General features: G+C 42.3%; 1 protein-coding gene across 1 annotated transcript in view; it reads right to left on the bottom strand.

Annotated features, from left to right (window-relative positions):
* Window positions 1-12,692: 12,692 nt before the first annotated feature.
* LOC107711790 (guanine nucleotide-binding protein G(I)/G(S)/G(T) subunit beta-1) overlaps window positions 12,693-17,222 on the bottom strand; it is a 32,747-nt gene continuing 28,217 nt past the window's right edge. The window contains 3 exon segments of the mRNA XM_016516838.1: window positions 12,693-14,293; window positions 14,944-15,059; window positions 16,366-16,582. Coding sequence (XP_016372324.1) covers window positions 14,953-15,059; window positions 16,366-16,582 — 324 coding nt within the window. The 3' untranslated portion in view covers window positions 12,693-14,293; window positions 14,944-14,952.

Genomic DNA, 17,222 nt, shown 5'->3' with positions numbered 1-17,222 from the left:
GTCCAGCCCAAGGAGGGCTCCAGTCCTCAAGTCAAGCCCAGGGAGGGCCACAGTGTCCGAGTTAAGCCTACGGAGGGCCTCTGAAACCAACATTAATCCCCAAGGATTTTTTTTGGGGGGGTAGTAGGGGTCCATCCGTGGAGGCCGGGCTGAGTGCCGAGGCCAGGCTCCCCGAGCTCCTTGTTCCGCCATAGCCTCCTGAACTGTCTGCTCCGCCATGGCTTCCCAGTCTGCCTGCTCCGCCATTGCGCCCCGAACTGCCTGATCCGCCATGGGTCCCTGAACGGGTACCCCTCTGGAGGCCTGTCGTCCCGTGTCTGTCCTGAGGGGCCTCCAGAGTGCCCCCCCCCCTCCCTCCCTGTTGGATATTGTGGGGCACGTGGACGTGCCTTCCGGGAGGGGGGAGTAATGTCAGTCCTGTGTTCCGTGTTTTGTGTTTTCTTCCCCTACGTGCTTTCCATGATCCAGTTTTCCCTCATGTTCAATTATGTTTATTGATTCCAGGTGTTTCCTCATTAGTTTCCTTGATTAGTCCCATGATTTAAGCCCTGTGTATTTAAAGTGTTTTCCTGTTTTGAGTTCTCTGTGATGTCTTGAACATCGATCCCGTGTCCTACGTGTGTTTCCCTAGATGTCATTGACTGTTGATTATGATTCTCCTGCATTCTCCTCGTCCCTCACTCCTCGTTCCTTGTTCCCCGCTCCTGACCGTAGGCACACCGTGACAATTAGGAATAAAACTGCCTCGTTTTTTAATTGTGCAGAGCTGTAGCTGAACAACTAGACCTACTACTCTACCATTATGGTGGTACTTGGAGAGCCAAATATTTTCTGAGGTGGTACTTAGTATAAAAAGTTTGAGAACCACTGATTTAGGGTATGTTCAAAGAATGTATCATTTTATCAACAGGTACTTCAAGATCTGATTGGTAATAATAGCGAAGGTTTTGTTCACCGATGAACTTTTGACTGTTTCTAATATCAGATAAATCTCTAACCATTAGGCCACAACTGCTGCTTTGTTTCTCCACTAGAAGTAGGGGCAGCTGTGGCCTAATGGTTAGAGAGTAATTCGAAGGTCGTGGGTTTGAGTCTGAGTACCTGCAGATATTGTAGGTGAGGTGAATGTACAGCGCCCTCTTCCACCTTCAGTAACCATGACCGAGGTGCCCTTGAGCAAAGCACCAACCCCACAGTTGCTCCCTGGGTGCTGAAGCAAATGCCCACCGTTTCAGGTGTGTGTTCACTACTCACTGCTGTGTGTGTGCACTTGGATGGGTTAAATGCAGAGCACAAATTCTGAGTATGGGTTACCACACTTGACAGTATGTCACAACAGTGGCAGAGCACTCGCAACTTCTTTGTTATTCTTGATCTCCATCAGGGGGCTGTTTCAATAAGGAGGTTTAACCAACTCTGAATTAAAACTTGAACTCGGAGTTGACTTACCCTGAGATGGGAAACCCTGAGTTTTCAGAACAGCTGAATTTAGTTTGTTCAATCCACTCTGAGTAGGTTGACTCTGAGTTTAGCGCGTGCACCATGACTATGAGAAGTTATGATCAATGGATCTCCGAAATATTGATTCACCATGGCAATAGCACCCAACTAAAAGACGTCCACATACCTCGAGTCAATGCGTAACTTTATTTCTTAATCACTGTTATAATATCAGAGGTGAAAGCGTCACGGTTACGTATGTAACCCCCGTTCTCTGAAGGAGGGAACGGAGACATCACGTCGGAACGTACCGACGAATTTGGATCTCGCCTGAGATCCCTATCATCTTCGAGTGGAAACTAAACGAAGCAATGCATATTGCCGTGCGAGATGAGCATCTCGCGCTCCGCCCCGCAACACAGGTATGAAAGTCACGTTTTATATATCATAAATACATCCTTGCAGACTGGCTATTTCCCTGATGTTTTTAAAACCGCTGTGGTAAAACCTGTACTAAAGAAGCCCAATCTGGACAGTAATGTCCTGGCTAATTATAGACCGTTATCAAATCTCCCATTTATTAGTACAATACTTGAAAAGGTGGTTTCAACACAAATGAAAATTTTTCTTGAAGAAAATCAAATTATGGAAGAGTTTCAGTCCGGCTATAGAAAGTACCACAGTACCGAAACTGGTCTTATAAAAATAATAAGTGATCTTAGAGGTAATTCTGGTGAAAATAACGTTTCAATTCTTGTTCTTTTAGATTTGAATGCAGCGTTTGACACAATTGACCATGACATTTTAATAAATCGTTTGGAATAATTGGTAGATCTTTCTGATAATGTATTAAAAAACATATATTAAGGGGCGAAATTTCTCTGTTCAACTTGGAGATTAAGTGTCTTAAGTGTCCATCCCATTATGGAGTCCCACAAGGAAGCTGTCTTGGCCCTTTATTACTTTTATTATATATTTTGCCACTTGTTGACATCATCAGAGAAAACAATGTAAGTTTTCACAGCTATGCTGATGATACACAGCTATACATTTCTGCTGAGCCAAATGACACTGTGGCTATTAACTCCATCACATCCTGCCTAATGGCAGTGAATAATTGGATGAGTAACAATTATTTTTTTTTTTAAGTTAAATGAGGATAAAACTGATATTCTATTGGTCGGCCCGAAGACTAAAAGAGAAATGGTGTATAAGAAATTGGTTAAATTGAGTCCTTGGGTTCGCTCAAAGGTTACAAGTCTTGGTGTAATTCTAGACTCAGATCTAAGTTTTAATTCTCATATTAACCCTTTAACTGTCACCCGTCCCCTCTGTGGGACGCCTAAGTTTACTTCACTATATTACAATTAAATCCTAATCTAATCATGACAAACTATATATCGTTGGAAAGGTCTAAGACTCCTAAATAGATATTTTACCAATGTTTTGTAAAACAATTATGTAGGAAAAGTAATAGATTAATTTATGACAAGAGTGCACCTCAAAAATCTACATCATAACAGGAGTTCTGACCTTTGTCAAAAAAGTATTCTTCGTTGCCTTTTTCTCTATCACACTTTAGAAATCATCAGAAATTATATATCATTTGAAAACTTTAAATCTCAAAATTCATCCTTTGAAACCCATTTTAAAATCAAAAGTCAAGTAGACTTGACTACTGCAATGCACTTTTTTCTACTTCTACAAAAATAAATTAATAGACTTCAGCTTATCCAAAATTCGGCAGCTCGGCTATTGACTAGAACTAAAAAAGAGAGCATATAACACCAGTTTTAGCAACACTGCACTGGCTTCCTATACAATTTAGAATAGATTATAAAGTCCTTCTTATTACGTATAAAGCCCGTAATGGGCAAGGACCTAATTGCATGACCAGTTCTCTTGTTAATTATACTCCATCAAGAACTTTAAGATCATCTAATACAGGTTTATTGGAGGTATCCAGTTCTAGAAGGAAAAAAACTGGTGATGCAGCATTCGTAAATTATGTTCCAATATTATGGAATGCATTACCATCAGATATTAGGGAAGCTAGTACACTCAATGGGCCTCATTCATGAAACACGAGCAGAACAAATTTTTGTGTAAATCGTTCGTAAAGCTGTTCTGACGTAAATTCATGAAAGTGTTTGTATTTTCAAAATGTTAGTTGGTACAAAATAAATTTACACCTGCTCCCTACCATGTGTAAATGGTGCGTAAAACATTCTGTGTTCTTTTTGGCAAACTAATGACACTGAATTTTGATGCACTGCCATCATAATATTTTACAAGTTCGTTTGCTCCGTTTTTGTTTTTTTGTAGCTGGGAGTTGATAAACTGTTTAACTTTGAGTAAAACGCAGTGCTTGTCACTGTCACTTTTTACCCAGCCGTCCGATCAGTGGACAAGAGGCGGGACACAGGGTGCGAACTACGGGGGAGCTAGGGGGAGCTCGGCTCTCCTTAATAAGACATGGGCTCCCCTGAAAATGTGATTTGTGAAATTTTGGGGGGTCTCAAAAAATAGACAATGTGTTATTTTGACGTGCAATTTCAGTTTTGTGTAATGCGATCATTGTGGATTATTATGTGTTAAATTGCAAAAATATCATTTCATGCATGACGGCGATTTAAACCTAATTAACTTCAATAAAGATAACTATACATGCTATTCTTGTCATGAGCATCAAGGTGTGGGGGCGCTGCGGTGCAGTTTAGTACGTTAACTCAAAGATTCGTAGAAAAAATATAAACGCTGGACTCTGCGGTTGAGTAACTTTAACCGTTGTTCATGTGAACTCAGACAGCCTGATGCTTTGTTTATAGACTATTTGTGGGTGGCTGTTTGTTGTTTCACCTATCAATTCGTGTCGATAAAGTATAATAGGGTAAATCCTGTATAGTGATTTATCCTATATAGCGCTTGCATAAAGCAAGTAGTGCATACACTTGTAGCTGTTATGTATCTTTGTAAGTCATTGTAAGCCTTCATTCACGCGCAAGCGCACGACCCCCCAAAGTGCTTTCCCAAAGACTCACCATCTACAAGATTGTGATGTGCGGCAACATACACTTTTAGTGTGGAAGGAGACAGCCTTCGCTCCAACCCCTCCTGGAGGAAGGAAAGCACAGCTCTGATCGGGCATGTCCGGGGGTCTTTCCGGTGAGAAGAGCACCATTCAATGAACAGGTTCCACTTCAAGATATAGGCACACCTTGTAGAGGGTGCTCTTGCCGAAGTGATGGTGTCTACCACCACCTAGGGTAGACCACCTAGGACCTCCGCGTCCCATCTAGGAACCACACGTGGAGGTTCCACAGATCAACGCGGGTACCAGTGGGTGCCCCGTCTCTGAGAAAGTAGATCTTTCCTCAGAGGAATGTGCCATGGAGGGGCTGTCACAAGGAGCATCAGTTTCTTTGAACCAGGTCCGGTTGGGCCAGTAAGGCGCAACTAGCAAGACCTGCTCTTAGTCCTCCCTGATTTTGCACAGTGTCTGTGCAAGTAGGCTCACTGGGGGAATCACATATTTGCGTAGGCCCCGGGGCCAGCTGTGTGCCAGTGCATCCATGCAGAGGGTTTCCCCGGTCAAGGAATAGAACAGCTGGCAATGGGACATGTCTGGAGAGGCAAACAGTTCTACCTGTGCGGCGCCGAAGTGTCTCCATATCAGCTGGACCACCTGAGGATGGATTCTCCATTCTCCTGGAAATGCAGGCTGTCGTGAAAGCTCGTCGGCTGCACGATTGAGCAGGCCCGAAATGTAAATGGCATAAAGCGACCTCAGATGCTTCTGACTCCATAGGAGGAGATGACGGGAGTGTAGACCACCCTGATTGTTGATGTACGTAACAGTCGCAGTGTTGTCCGTACGGACCAGTACGTGCTTGCCTCGTAGCAGCGTTTTAAGCGGCCCAGTGCAAGACTGTAAGTAACTCGAGGCAACTGATATGCCAATGCTGATGATGCCGTTGTAAGTGGCACCCCAGCCTGTGGTAGAGGCATCCGTGGCACTCGGTACTCGGTGCAAGCTGCATTGCCACACCCATATTGGGACTTGAGCCAGTGCTGAGTCGGCCTAATATGAAGCAGTCCGAGCAGCGTTACTGTGGCTGCCATATGACCCAGTAGCCTCTGAAATTGTTTCAGTGGGGCCGCTGTCCTGCCCTTAAAAGAATTCAAGCAGCTCAGCATTGACCGAACACGTTCCTCTGTGAGGCATGCTGTCAGGTTGACTGAGTCCAACTCCATACCAAGAAAAGAGATTCTCTGCACTGGAGAGAGTTTGCTCTTTTCCCAGTTAACTCGAAGTCCCAGCTGGCTGAGGTGACTGAGCACCATGTCCCTTTGGTAGTGAGGGAGGAGGCGTGATCAAACCGGTTTTTCGGGCAGAAAAAGGTGCCTTCCATGACTTAGTCACCTCCTCATGCACTTCCAGAAAGAATGACACTGGAGCGGGGGGCTGAGAACCAGCCCAAGTTGCTCCAAAATACCAGTCATCTAACCTCGATGGCTCGGGACACAGTGGCTCTCTCAACTCAAGCCCGACCACCTTGGCAACCCGGGAAAGTATAGCTGTGAATTCTGGGTCAGGCTCGGGCAACACTACTCTCCCCGAAGGGGGCAATGCCGCCGAGTCCTTATTCTCAGACTCCAGCTCACCCTCCAATCAGCTCCAGCCCCCTCCAGCTGGGGGGCCCACAGAGATTTACTCGGTGGGTTTGCCCCTACTGTACCCTCAGGTCACCCTGACTATTCACTGAAATAGCCCTCTTCTTCCGAACAGATTGGGGCATCGGTAAGGGGGCTCCACCTCTCCTGAGGTATTGGAGTCTCGACCGCAACGCTGAGATAGTCATCCTACTACAGTGGCAGCATGACTCATCCACGAAAGCAGCCTCAGCTTGCTTAATGCCCAAACACATGAGGCAACAATCGTGACTGTCATCCGGCGCCAGGTAACTACAGCATCCAGAAACACACGGGTGGAATGCCATGCCATAAAGACTCAACATCACACCCGTGTTTGCTCTTTTAGGGAAATTTGCTCTTTTAGTGCTGAGCTGAGCGAACAGGGGAACCAGGGGATGGCTGCAGCGCCATCACACCAACACTCTGTTTGAAGCTCCTCCCTGTGCACTCATAGCTTGTCAGTCTCACGAGGACGACAGCAGAGCAGAACAGTCAAAAACCGCTCGGCTCCGAAGCGAAAAGCTGAATGTGCATTGCACCCGCTTTCACATTTATACCCGCGCTGCGGGGCGGAGCGCGAGATGCAAATCACACAAGCCAATATGCATTGGCTCATTTAGTTTACACTCGAAGATGATAGGACTCTCAGACAAGATCACAATTCGTCGGTACATTCCGACGTGACGTTGAATGTGACTGACAGAAAGGGAACTATAAATTATTTAACTAATATTCATTTTCAGACGTGACCATGTCTGCGGTGTGGGGATTGTCCTCTCCCGCCGAGCGGCATCGTGCCCACTCTGGTGGCAACCTGTCTCGGAGAGAATCATTTCCGTACGGCTACAAGGCATACATTTGAAACTAACCTTCGTTCAGGTCTATGTGCCTACAGAAGATGCCTCCGACGTGGAAAAGGACACTTTCTATGATGACTTGCTACTTGAGCTCAACCGTATCCCGCGCCATGACCTAGTCATCGTTGCAGGCGATCTCAACGCCCAGATCAGCAAGGAAAGGCAAGCATTCGATCATGTGATTGGCCCCTATGGTTCAGCGACCGAAACCAATGACAATGGTATGCGACTCCTGACTTTTTGTACTGCACAAGGACTTGTAGTCGCGAACACATACTTCCAACACAAGCGGATCCACAAAGTTATTTGGAAAGCCCCGGGCACCCGGAGAGTGTACAACGAGATTGAATATGTCTGCGTCACCAAGCGTTGGCGCTCGTCCATCCTCGACGTGCGAAGTTATCGGGGCGCCAATGTGGGTACTGACCACTTGCTGCTCGTCGCAACCTGCCAACTTCGATTACGACGTTTGCCAGCCCGTGGCCAGCGACCAAAGCCTTTTGATGTCGCATGACTTTGAGACCTGGTCGTATTGCAGCAGTATAATGTTGGAGTCCGGAACCGCTTCAAACTATTGGGCCCCCCACATGACCTGGACTTTCGTTGGGAGCAGTTTCGAGACACCCTGGTAACCGCAGCAGAGGCGGCCATAGGTTGCCGACGGGGCACCTTCAGAGAACACTGGATCCAACCTCGATCATGGGCATTGATAGATGAATGGTGGCATGTGAAGTAAGTTCAGGATCAAGCATGCATAGATACAGAACACAAAGCTGCATGATTAAGTATATGGACTTGGATCGACAAGTAAAGCAACGTTGCAGACGTGACAAGTGTGAGTGGGTCGATCAGAAAGGGAGCGAGGCACAAGAAGCTGCAAATCGAAACAATACATGTATGCTATATCGGATCGTTCGAGAGCTTACCAGCTCACCATCTGGAAGCGGGGCACCGATCAAAGATCGGGACGGCAGGGCCCTTCCTACTCAAGAAGAACGCGAGCATCGGTGGGTTGAGCACTTCAAGGAAGTCCTAAACCAGCCAGCGCCAACCACAGTATTCGATCCCAGCCTCCTAAACCCTATAACCGATCTGCCAGTAAATCTTGACATGATCACAGCAGCGGAAACAAAAAATGCGATCCGGGCATTCAAGAACGGCAAGGCTGCAGGCTTGGACAAGATCCCGCCTGAACTACTTAAATCTAGTGACCATTGCCTAGTTGATGCCCTGACGGATTTGCTCAATGCTTGCTGGGCAACCTCAGCAGTCCCTGAGGAATGGAAACGAGGTATGATCTTCACGCTCCCAAAAAAAGGCCATCTCTCCAAGTGCGATAACTGGCGGGGTATTACCCTTCTCTCTGTACCTGGAAAGGTATTCTCTATTGTCCTGGTCTTTCGAAGGGGCAGATCCTGCATTGAGCAGATTTTTGCTATGCGACAAGTGATAGAACAATCACTGGAATACCAAAAACAGATCTCACTGAACTTTATCGACTTTGTCAAGGCCTTTGACTCGGTGCACCGAGAAACGCTATGGAAGATAGCCTGGGCTTATGGAATTCCATCTCGATTTGTAGACATCTTTCTCAACCTTTACCAAGGCTCTCGATGTTGTGTACGGATGGAAGAAGGAATAACTGATTTCTTCACGATTGAAACTGGCATGGGTATTGACAAGGGTGTGTGCTTTCACTGATGTTATTCCTCCTTGTCATCAACTTTGTCGCCCGCCACTCCATCGACCGCCTACACATCGGCATACCCTGGACAGTTGGTAATCTCTTCCTCGCCGATCTCGACTTTGCCGATGATATTGTCATTCTCGGCCCGACTCAAACTGCCCTACTAGACCTCACTGTGACCCTAGAAAATCAGACGGCCAGCGCTGGATTCCGAATTAATGGACAGAAGACTAAAGTCGTTTGCATTGGTTATGTAAACTCGAGAGTACCAATTACAATCGATCGGAAAAAAGTTGAGAAAGTTGCAAACTTCACTTATCTTGGCAGTGTCGTCTCCTCAAATGGGGATGCAGAACGAGATGTCATCTGCCACATCGGCAAAGCATCTGCCGTGTCTATTTCAATATGCAGCAGCTTTTTCCGTAGTCTAACGTTATTTTCACAATTAAAAATTCTCTAATCCAACTCGTTACATTTCTTATTTAGAGAAGTGAAATAAACATCTGCCATGTAGTTAGTCAACAGCAAGAAGGCAGAGACTCGCAAAATCGGGGGGGGGGGCACTTGCACCAGTGACAGATGAAGAGGAGATGGTCAAGTATTAGAAGAATTTTAAAATCCAAAAGGAAAAAGAATAACTGTTGCTTTTGTATTTGTAGGAAATAAAGATGACCAAATAAATTGTGAATAATTTGTGTTTATTTAACAGATGTGGTTATGACATATATCTCATACTACCCTTCCATCTGGCATCCTTCCATTCCATGCAGTAATCAGCTTCATTTTCAGAAGGTGTGATGATAGATATATGCGTGTCATCAATGCATCCAACCAGACTGGAAAACATTGACCTGCAGTCCTGTGAAACTCCTCTTTGATGGATTTGTGCTCAAGAAACAACACAACAATTCTAAGAAAAAGTGTGAGAGCGATGCACACTTTCCTTACCACTCTGCTTACAGCGGTCTAACTAATGTGCTCTGCATCTCCGATGTTTTATAGAAAACTACCATTTAAAAATGGTACTGCGCCAATAAATATGCATGTGAATATGGCAAAAAAAATAAAAAATCCCTGTAATTAATGCAGCATATAAAAATATGCACGATGAATGAATACCTGCACTGCAAAAAAATGCTTTCATACAGTCATACTACATTCAAAATCAGATACATAACTTGTCACTCATGAATCATAACGTCTGAGGTACTAGTACCATGAAAATAGATACTAGTACGGTTTATAGATTAAATGTTAAAACGGCTTGCCATAGCTAGCCTCCCTTGAAAGGGTTCTTTTCTCAACACTCCTCAGCGCTGAAAGTGAACACTCGATGCTGATTGGTTAATTTTTGTTACCAACGGAGGCACGAGAGCTCCGCGCTCCCCCGGCCTCCCTCTCCCCTTCTCTATAACCTAGCGGTTGCAATTACATCAGCAGATTCGGCACATTCGCGATAGAAAAGCGGCGCTTTCACGTTATGGTATTACAGCTGTGAAATTACAAACAAAAAATACACACTCTGAGACATGAACTGAAATATTTTATTAACTTTATTAACATTAAATCGTCCTCCTCCCATTTTCACCTTAAAATTATGGGGAGGCTGTGCCTCCCCCGACGAGCCGCCACTGTTCCTTACTTAGAATTAGTTTTCTTGTTTCCAGTCAAAATATCTGAAGATTCTTAAATCAAAATACATTTTCTACATAAAAAAAAATTGGGGTTGGTATATAATAATAGTTTATAGATTATTTTCCTTACCATATGGCAGATAATTTTTACATTTTACGTAAAATGCACTTGAAATGCACCCCAGGAAACAAGACTAAATATCTTATATAATTTTTCACATATAGAAAATGCATCTTGACTTAAGAATTTTTTGATATTTGTACTTGAAATACGACAAAAATACTCTGTAATAAAGGCATTTTTGCAGCGTGAATGAGTGAAAACTCTGGGTTTACTGAAGAAAACCTGCTCCCAACCAGGTTAGGTTCACAGAGTTAGTTACCATGGTAAGTGACTCTAAGTTACCTCTCTTTCAGAAATGGGCTTGACTTACCCTGCTGTCTCTGATTTGACAAACCTCCCATTCTGAAACAGAAAACCCAGTTTCCTTAATTTCAGGGTTAACATACTCAAGAGTTTTCACTTAACCTCCTTTCTGAAACGGGCCCCTGGACTTCCTAAATAAAGATCCTGGTGTCGGCGCCAATGGCCTCGCGGTTAATTTCTGTCTCAAGGTCCTTTGCCGATCCTGCTCTCTTCTCTCCACCCAATGCTTTTCTGTCGTCGCTCTACTGTCCTATCCAAACAAAATAGGCATAACCCCCCCCCCCAAAAAAAAGATCCTGGTACCTGGGAAAACAATGTAAATGCAAGAAAGAGGTGTTGCGCTTAATCAAGAGTACAATGGACTCCTCTCACAGAAAAAACGCAGTTCATTATGCAGATTGTCTGAGAGCACCAAAATCTGCAGCAGATCATCATAAATATCTAGATCAAATCTCAATTTTGTTCCAAGTTCACTTTCTTCACGAGTACAGTAATTTCACTTTTTAACATCCTGGTTCTACATCTGCAAGAACTTTGCGGCTGAAGGACATGCCGGACTGTCATCACGATCCAGATCAAATCGCAACTTTCAAAGATCGGTTCTCATTAGCAGCGTTGTAATTTAACCTTTTTTAAGATTTTTTTTTTTTTAATTGTATGCCTTTATTTCAATAGGACAGTAAGCGGACAGAAAGCCAAGTGGGAGAGATAGGAGGGCAGGATTAGGAAAGATCCGCGAGCTGGGACTCGAACTCGGGATTGCTGACAACAACGTTCTGTGTTCTCGTTTAACCTAATTCAGTTTACTAATGGCCTTGTATAATTATTAATTGCGTGCTGTTATGGTCATTAAGACAGAATTTCAGTTTTGTTGAGCACACCCCAAATGTAGTCCAAGCTCAGCGAAATTTGGTTTGTTTCCATTTCTCATGAAGAAGAGTTGACTGGGCGGGTGAGAGCAGAAGATTACAAAAATAATGGCCATGCTAATCATCAAATCCTTTCATTAATACTGGACCTGGCAGTTTGCTAAGATTCTAATTATTATTAAACAGTAACCACAAACTATGCAAAAGTGTATGCCTTTATTCGGAGTGTCCGAATTCGTTCACTCAGTGCTTCAATTGGACTGTTTGTGGACTAAGGTAGGGAAGGGTGTTATTTAGAAGGCGGGACTATTCCGCCATATTGCGTGTTGTACTTTCTCCCATTCAAGTAATATGTGTGAACTGCCTTTGTATATCTAAAGTCCTTTATTGTAATCATCCCCTGACCAGTTTCATCATCCATCTGTCAAAATATAACGTCCAGTTGTTCAGCAAAAAAAAAAAAAAAAACTACTGAAATGACCAATGCTGGTATTTGTACAGTCACAGAAACATTTACAAGCTGTATTTCTTCTCAGTTTGGGGGGGAAATCTAAAATGACAGTGGCTGAATGTGTTAAGAGTATAGAGTACCAAAAATACTGTGGTATGTTACATTGTAAATGAGCAGGAAACCTACTATTAAAGTTTGGTTATAGCACCACCTATAGACAAAAGTTTTTTGTGCATAATCTTTTAAAATTTTGGCATAAAAATAAATGTAGCTTTCCTTCATGCTTAAAGTACAATATCTCTTTTCAGGCATGCTGAATATACCAGTAAATCATAAAAAAAGAGAGAAACAACAAAATCGTCTCAAACTGCTTTTATTACATCTTAAATAACAGTACATTTTAATATAGTTTCTATCTTGCATCCAGCTTTCTCTTGTACACTGACTTTAAAATTAAATACAAAAGATGGATAAGGGTACAGTGGGAATGCAGAGCTGTAAGTTATTCGTATGGAGAGAGGCAATGAGAGGACAGGGAAGAGAGGGAGGAAGAAAAGCAAATTAAGTTCATTTTTTGTTTTGTTTTTCTTGCCAACTCCAGGCCTAACGCACAACGACAGCACTTTGTTTTGTTTTTTTTGTACAGAATGTTGCAGAGAAATAACAGAATGGAAGAAATGCCACTACAGCTAAGGAAAGAGCGCTTTTCTTGATACATGTCAAGAGAGAATAACAGAAATTTCTGCCATTCAAATGCTGCGTAATTTTTTTTATTAAAGAACAAAAAGAACCTGTTTGTTACAAAATGTCTCTAGCACTGTCTTTGTATCTGAAATTTGTCTTTTGCTACAGAGAGAGATTTCTTTGTTCTAGTTATTTGAGTGTGTGTGTTTGTACAGGGTCAGTGTGTGTGTGTGTGTGTGTGTGTGTGGGATTCACAAACTCTCCAGGGACAGAACAACTCACCATTCGCTGTTGTGATCAACATGTTTGCTTCTCTTAAGTGCATAGCTTTGAAAGTTAAACTTAATTGTGTATGCACAGAGTAGCAAAAGAAAAAAAAAGAAAATAAATACTGTGATGATCTATTTAACAGGTTATTAAAAAAAAAGAAAAAGAAAAACATCAAGGATTTAGTTCCATATGCACCTCTTTTAAGCAATTCTACAGCATGCGATTCTACGAGTTTCCCACCCATGGCAGACAACCAAAATATGTTTATTAAAAAAAAAAAATTTATTTTTATTTTTTTAACTTAAAAAGTTTTCAATATCATTATTTTCAAACATTGATTTATACAACATGTCATTCACAGAGTAGTAACTGTTTTCCAAGCACAAAACGGGCACCTCTGCTGAAACCAAAAAAATGAAGAACTGCCCACCCCTCCTTCAACATCCTCCACATCAAAGATAAGAAAAATATAAAATAAAATTATTAAAATGATTGGTTAATCTTCATTGAATTACTCTACATTTTCCAAAAAAGCATGAGGAGACGTATGGTTAAAATTGACATGGTTTCGTCTTCGTAAATCAAGCATTCGTCATCATGAATAGCACGTGCTTGGTTAGTTAGCGTATCTGCAAAACTGTAGTACTTGTGCAAACAAAAATTCGCAACTAGACAAAAAAAAAAAAAAGAACATTAATAATCAAATTTCCTGGGACTAAATATACAGGCTTGATAGCAGCTAGTGGACCCCTGATCAAATCCTTTACCGTTTACTGACGTAAAGAAGCTCTGTGACATGACGACTTGGAGAACGTCACGCTTGTTTTAATTCTTAACTATAAATTTGATCCCGAAACATTTAAAAACTAGGAGACAAAAGCACGCCTGCGATCCTGACTGGGGAGAGGTCCAAAAAAGGCCCATAAAGCTATCGAGCTAGTTTCTTTTAGAAAAAACGCCTGTTTTCATGTTAAAGATAGATGTTAGCATGATGACAATAGCAGTGGAATGAGTGTCTCGTGTTCTCTCAATACAGTATCAGAAAATGGTCCCAGAAGGATGCACAATTATCAACTTTTATCCACTTACCAACTACAGTCTAGCCGAGTGTAACAATTGTGCTCTTTTTTTTTTTTCCCCAAAGAAGAAATTTTGATCTTTTGTCGTTTATAGATGTTGGGGTCAGTTCTGTTGTGTTTGAGAAGGAGAGAGGGGAATAAAATCAAAACGTTTTCATTTTGGAATGGTCTTCCAGTCAACCTTAGAGTCCGGATGCGATCTGGGAAGAAAGAAAGGGGAAAAAGAAAACGTGAAAACGTTTCAGTGACCCAAGAAAGCCTATCCATGATCAGCTGTGACCCAAGGCATGCGTTTTTAACAGCAGGTGGCAGCAGAGATGCACTGTTTGAGGCAGCAGCAGCTCATTACAACTATTTTTGGCAAATCTGACATCACTGCTGGGTGCTTGGCATCAGAAAGCTGCTGAGGATGCACCTTAAACGATGATACGATCAAACAGACAATGTTTCTGATGCATTTGTTATTATTTAGTCACAAGGTGCATCCCAAATCGCACACTTATGGACTTTTCTATGATGTTTTGTAGTATAAATGGTGCGAGTAATAGTGTGTTCACACTTGACATGCCAAAAAGAAAAAGAGCCCTTTAAATACCCGGATGATGCACTTAAATAATCAGAAAAATGAAGTGTGGAATGTTAGACACTGCATGCACTCAACTGTCGCAGTACATAGCCTTTTATAATTCATACACTAGTACACAGTGCACAAGTACATATTGTAGAAGTGCATCATTTGGGACGCAGCTACAGTCTTAAGCCCTGAATATCAGCTGATGCCAGGAATGGTGTGACAAATCAATGCACTGCTGTCACCTGTTAAATGAGTAGCTGAAAATGAGCAGTTTACCTTACGGCTTTAATTCCAGATCTTAAGGAAACTATCCCAGGAGCCTGTAGCCACAGCCATCCCGTCATCAGTTACACCCAAGCAGCTGACGCGGTTATCGTGACCCGCCAAAACTCCTGCAAGCATACAACACGCACACGTCACTTCATACTGAACCTCTTACGGTGACACGCATCTCATGTTTTATCCCATCTGTTGACATCCGTTTGAAATAAACTTTCATTCATTCATTTGAAATAAAAGGATGTTCAACGCTATCATGCATACATATAATTTTCAGAAACAAAGCAAACGGGACATGCAGCAGACACACAATAAGGATGTGTGTGTGTGTGTGTGTGTGTGTGGTGATGGACTATTTTCTGTGAATGTGGGAGACTTCCTTCATTAGCCGCTAAAGGTAAACAACTACAAGAATCAGAAAGTTATCCCAGATCTTTAAAACATTATCTGAAGTTCTCAAAATTCATATTAAACCTTTGGCTGCTGCAGCTTTATTTGGGACCCTTTCTCTATCGCCTGACATATCCAAATATAAGACTGGTGTTGAAGCTTTTGTAACACTCCTGGTGAGACGTTTCATTTTACTAAATCGGTACATTTTTACTAAATCGCCTACAACACTCATTCTTTATGGATGAACTAGAGAAAATCAGACACACAATGAAATTAACTTCTGGTAATTTCTATAATACTTGGGGTCCTTTCCTAGATTGTTTAGGAAAGTGAAATGTTCTTTAATCTCTGAGAATATTACTCCTCCGGCAGTAACCCTTTCCCCTCCCCCAATATATAGATTACTAGTCTACTTCATCTTGAGCATCATTTTCTCACACCTGTGATGTTAATGTGCATATTTGTTTGGATGACCAAGCTTTTTATGGCCTTCTAATTATTTATTTATTTAACTCTTTATTTTAAAATTATTATGTTGGTATATTATTATTCACTAACCTTTTTTGTGGTTGTTTTTTTTTATTCAGAGTTGCTGTTTATTTGTGTAGAATAAGTACATATACATGTCATCAATCACTCTATATCTGTAATTGTATGGTGTAACCCGCTGAGGTGGAGAAAATCAAAATAAAGTGAAAAAAGAATCGGAAAATTATCCTGATTAAGTAAAATATTTGTGCTAAAAACCATAATGCAATACATTAAAATAAGAAGACATTAATTACCAGTTTGCAATATCAAGCAGCATAACAAAATGTACTGCTTAAATAACTGGAAGTGAACGACACCAGGAGCCTCGTCGCTCTTATGTTAAAGGACTGTAGACATAGATTTGTTTGTTCAGGTCTTTGATCACACCAAAGCACAGGCTTCGTCAGTAAGTTTCAGATTTTGTGAAATATATATTTTGTGAAATATACCCATGCATCACTATGACCGCAGGAGACCTCCTCTTTTCACACTGACCTGCACGGTCGGCTTTAAGAGCATCCCACACGTTGCAGTTGAAATCGTCGTAGCCGGCGAGCAGCAGGCGTCCGCTTTTGGAAAAGGCCACGGAGGTGATCCCACAGATGATGTTGTCGTGAGAATAAACCATCAGCTCCTGATCGGCACGCAGGTCAAACAGCCTGCAGGTGGCGTCGTCCGAGCCAGTGGCGAACGCGTTTCCATTGGGGAAGAACTGAGACGAGACAGCGAGGTTACCAGCTTATACATGCAATGCACACTTGTCATGTAGGGCTGCACGATTAATCGAATGCGCTAGTCATGCGCATCTTGTCAGTGAAGCATGGTTCTATGATCAGCAGTAAATCTCCATCCGAACGCCATATATATATATATATATAAGTATATAATAATGCAATGCTAATCGACATAGCCTTTATCCCTGCTTAGAATACTATGAAATTTGTAGCGTGCCTTATTCGGTGTAAGAAGCACATCATCTCACATCTCACAGAAGGATTTATTTCAAACACTCGACTGATGTTTAGTGCTGTCAAACAATTAATCGCATCCAAAATAAAAGTGTTTGTTTACATAACATATGCATGTATACTGTGTATATTTATTATGTTTATATAAATACACATACATGCATGTATATATTTAAGAAAAATGTTATGTTTATATATTAAATATATTTATACATAACGTCTCGGTTACGTATGTTAACCCTCGTTGACGTGACGTCTCTGTTCCCTCCTTCAGGGAATGAGGGTTACATATATGTAACCGAGACGTTCCCTTTCAGTCGGTCACTCCGAGTGGATGCTGCCCCTTCCAGTGTCCTGTGCGAGCCGCCTGCGCCCCTTTGTGGT

The sequence above is a fragment of the Sinocyclocheilus rhinocerous genome, unplaced genomic scaffold, assembly GCF_001515625.1.
Source record: "Sinocyclocheilus rhinocerous isolate Xijiao unplaced genomic scaffold, SAMN03320098_v1.1 scaffold958, whole genome shotgun sequence".
NCBI classification, from domain to species: Eukaryota; Metazoa; Chordata; class Actinopteri; order Cypriniformes; family Cyprinidae; genus Sinocyclocheilus; species Sinocyclocheilus rhinocerous.
This window is presented reverse-complemented; position numbering and strand designations above follow the sequence as displayed.